The sequence below is a fragment of the Echinops telfairi genome, unplaced genomic scaffold (assembly GCF_000313985.2).
Source record: "Echinops telfairi isolate 266 unplaced genomic scaffold, ASM31398v2 ScPeMD7_30;HRSCAF=105, whole genome shotgun sequence".
Lineage (NCBI taxonomy): Eukaryota > Metazoa > Chordata > Mammalia > Afrosoricida > Tenrecidae > Echinops > Echinops telfairi.
In genome coordinates, this window is record NW_022103927.1 from 3,598,972 (window position 1) to 3,603,239 (window position 4,268).

General features: G+C 49.7%; 1 protein-coding gene across 1 annotated transcript in view; it reads right to left on the reverse strand.

Annotated features, from left to right (window-relative positions):
• The window catches only part of DCAF15 (DDB1 and CUL4 associated factor 15), a 6,685-nt gene extending 6,533 nt beyond the window's left edge, over positions 1-152 (reverse strand). Inside the window, exon 1 of the mRNA XM_004715490.2 lies at positions 30-152. Coding sequence (XP_004715547.1) covers positions 30-152 — 123 coding nt within the window. The remainder of the gene's footprint in view (positions 1-29) is intronic.
• Positions 153-4,268: the final 4,116 nt, after the last annotated feature.

Genomic DNA, 4,268 nt, shown 5'->3' on the forward strand with positions numbered 1-4,268 from the left:
GCGCGCGCTTCCAACACTCCGGGCCTCACTTTGATCCGCTCCAGCTGCTTGAGGACGTGCTCCCGCCGCCGACCTGCGGCCCGCTTCCCCCCGGGGCCGCCGCCGCCGCTCCCGGCTCCGCTGTTCCGCTCCGATTTCGAGCTGGGCGCCATTTTCACCCCCTCCCTCCACTTCCGGAGCAGCCGGCGCCTTCGCCCCACCTCCGCCGCCTCTTTATTGGCCCTTCCTCAGGACTGTAACCCGCCGGTTGGGTGAAAGCCCGCTCAGGGGGCCTCTTCCCGCTGCGCCTGTCCGTCAAAGCCGTCTCGGCTCCTGATTGGAAGAGGCGGTCCAGCGTCTCCGTGTTCCCACCTACGCTTAAGGATGTACCAATCAGGGCCTCATATGGTTTCCTCTTCCAAATGACATTGATCCAATAGGCGGAGACCCTGTCCGTCTAAGTTGTCACGCCCTCCAATGGCTGGTGGGTTTCCATGGAGACCCCAGGCCGTCCTGACCAGTGGGCGGGGCGATGGAAGTCTGTGGTCCAGCAGGGCTGGACTCACCGGGCCCAGGCAGAGGAGACGGGAGACCAGGCCAGCGTCTCGGGGCCTCTGGGCCCCGCCGAGGCAATGGATTTGCTCAGGATGGGATTTGATGACATAGCCCATCTTTCAGATGGGTTGTAGAGGGCCATATAGCAACAAGGTCAGCATCAAGCCCTTCCCTTAACCAAAACCAAACTTACTGCCATCCAGTTGATTTCCGACTCATAGCGACGCTCTAGGTTAGGGTAGAACTGCCCTGTAAATTTCTCAGTCTGAAACTCTTTCCGGGAGTAGAAACCACGCCTTTCTCCCTCAGAGTGGCTGGTAGATTTGAACTGCTGGTCTTGGCGTTAGGAGCCCAACACGAGCATGATATTGAGTACTACTCAACGTAAAGTCTACATATTCTGGTTTGGTCCTCACAAGTCGAGGTGGCAGGTCACTATTGTTTTTATGTCCATTTACAGACGATGGTTGTAATCAGAAAGAAAGGATACCACTTGTGAGATGTCTGGGGGTGCATGGCCTTTGGTGCATTAGCTCATTTAATCTGCACAACAGTCTTGGAAATAAATGGTAGCTTCATTTTTTGGTTGGTAGCCGACCTCGAGTTGGCCCCAACCCACGGTGACTCCAGGGCACAGGTGAACAAAATTCTCCACCCAACCCTGTGCCTCGTATGCATGTGAAAGTTGAACCGCGAAAAAGGAAGACCCCAAAGAAAAACACCAACAGATCTGTCCTGGAAGGACAGCAAGAATGTCCCTCAGAGGCAAGGATGGCAAGACTTCCTCTCACTTCGGGATACAGATAAAACAGACAATAAGCAAGTAGGTAAATGGGGCTGAGTCAGCTCGATGGCAGTGGGTTCTATCTCATTTCAAATGAGGGCTGGAAATTGCTGGGGGAAGAACAAGGCTGTTGTGTGAAGAACAGGAGGAGAAATAGCTCGGGCAAAGGCAGGGTGGTGTGTGGGGAGGCAGGAATGAGAATGGGCTAGAACAGGACTGAACTGGGGCGGTGGGGGAGGGGGGGGACGGATCCAGGAAGGCCCTGGGAAGTAGGGCCCAATCAATCAAACTCTGCCATCGAGTCAATTCTGACACATAGTGACCCTGTAGAACAAGTACAACTGTCCTTGTAGGTTTCTGAGACTGTCACCCTTGGTGGGAGCAGACCGCCTCATCCTTCTTCCTCCGAGTGGCGAGTGGTTTTGAACTATTGACCTGGAGGCTAGCAGCCTCAACAGGTAGCCACTTCACCACCAGGGCTTCCCTGTAAGTAGAGTGAATGTGTGTGTGTGTGTGTGTGTGTGTGTGTGTGTGTGTGCGCGCCTTAGTCTTAAATATAAAGGGAAGCCTTTAGAAGATTTCTAGCAAGAGATGACAGAATCTGATAGGTAATTTTAAAAGACCTTTGCTATCTGCAGGATGAAGTAAACATCCACGAGTCCACAGTGTTATAAATAAATCGCAAATAAATAAGTAAATGGAATGGCATAAAATGTCCCTTGCAGAAGAATCCCAGCTCAGAAACATAGAAGGGGGCAATGTAGCTAGAATAAAGGAGACAAGAAATCGCCAGGAGATGAACACCAGTCATCATTGCCACGGGCAAGGTCAATCAATAGATGTTAAAGTGGGTGAGAGAAGCTTTAAGCAGAAGTGAGACGCTTGCCTAGCTTCAAAGTATCTCTCCCCGTAATACGGGCTTCAAAGTATCTCTCCCTGTAATACGTATTCATGATCAGAGGGTTTTACATGTATCCACGCATTTTTGGATACTCCTTCCAGCTTCCTCTCTCCCTCCTCGAGTGTGGCCTGGAATTAGTGACTCATTTCTAAGGAATAGATTATGGAAAGGGAAAAACAGAAGCTTGAGAGTGGAGAAGCCCAGCCAAAAACAAAAACACCCGGCCAAACGGTTAAGGTCAATGCCGCCAGGACACGCTCCTGTCACTGTGGTGGACCCCAGATGGGATACACCGAGGAAGGCTTTGCACCTTGCTGGTCAAGAGAGCACTCCACAGAATGGACACTGACTCATGGTGACTCTGTTGACCACAGAATCAATGTTGCCCATTTTCAGCTTCTTGAGCATCCATCACTGCGGGCACGGTGCCAATCCACCTCATTGGGGGCTCCCTCACCACAGCTGTCCCTCTCCTCCACGAAGTAAGATATTCTTGTCAAACAATTGGTCGCCCCTGATGAGGTGCAAGCAACCGAATCAGACGGTGTCCTGTCGTCATCCATCAGGGTTCCACCAGCTCATGTACACGTGTCCTCCCCCGAGATGGAGTGACACAGGGGCTTCAACAATGGCCTCCAACTTAATGGCAATGGTGACGATGGCCCAGAGCCGTTTCCTCTGTCCTGCCTGGGATCCCTATGAGTTGGACCCAGCACGACAGCATCGAACAATAATTTTCAAACATAGGCGCTCTTCCTTGTTCGTCTTAGTCTGGATGTTTCGCTGAAACCTGTGCGCTAGAAGGGATCCCAGGGGTCTGTGACAAGCCAGTGGCATGGCTTCAAGTAGGGTGTTGTTGTTGTGTTGTTAGGGACAGGGGAGTCGGTTCCGATTCACAGCAACCCTGTGTTCCACAAAAGGAAATACTGCCCAGTCCTGCGCCCACCTCCCAATTCTTCTTACGTTTGAGCCTGTCAATGCAGCCACTGTGTCCATCCCTCTTGTTGAAGGCCTTCCTCGTTTTTGCTGCCCCTCTACTTTACCAAACAGGAAGTCCTTTTCTAGGGAGTGATCTTTCCTGGTAACCTGTCCAAAGTACGTGAGATAACGTGTCCCCCTCCTTGCCTCTAAGGAGCATCCTGGCTATACTTTTTCCAAGACAGATTTGTTTGTACTTTATTTTATTTTAAAAAGAAGCTCTGGTGTCACAGTAGGTTACACTTTGGGCTGCTAGTGGCGAGATCTGCAGTTCGAAACCACCAGGTGCTCCGCTAGAAAAAGATGAAGTGTTCTATTCCCTGAAAGAGTTACAGTCTCAGAACCCCAAAGGGAGTTCCCCGAGGGTCCTATGGGGTTGCTAGGAACTTGGAGAATAACAGCATGAAAATTGCAACAGTCATGAAGTTTGTCCTCATCTGACACACATTCTAAAAACTTCCTGACCAGTACTCTTCAGATGTATCAAGATTATAAGAAGCAAAGAGAGACCAAGACATTGTTACAGAACTGAAGAGGTTAAGGATACATGGTAACTAGAGGCCGTGTGATGCCTTCGATAGGATTCTGGACCAGAAAAGGACATTAGTGAGAAAACGTCAGTATCTAGTCTAGTTTGTAGTACTATAGTCTTAAAGCTGCGCTAATTGATAGGTTTGTTTTGAACAAAGCACCCTGATTATTCAGAGAGGTTTCATCTCAAGTCCAAGCTGTAGCTGAAGAAAATTCAAACAAATCCCCAAGCGCCAGCATACAACCTGGAGTAAAACCCACTTGAATTTGGACACCATCTCAAGAATAGATTTGACATGTTGATTACGAATGACCAAGAACCAGACGAATTGTGGGATGACTTCAGGAACTTCGCATCGTACCTGGAGAAAGCAAAGCATCCTTAAAAAGAGGAGAAAGAAAACACCAAAATGAAAAACAGAAGATACTCTTGATACTTGGTCTTGAATCAATTGTATCAGGCAGTGTTCTCTAGAGAAACAAACGCAGGACGCTTATGATTATGTGTGTGTGTGTGTGTGTGTGTGTGTGTGTGTGTGT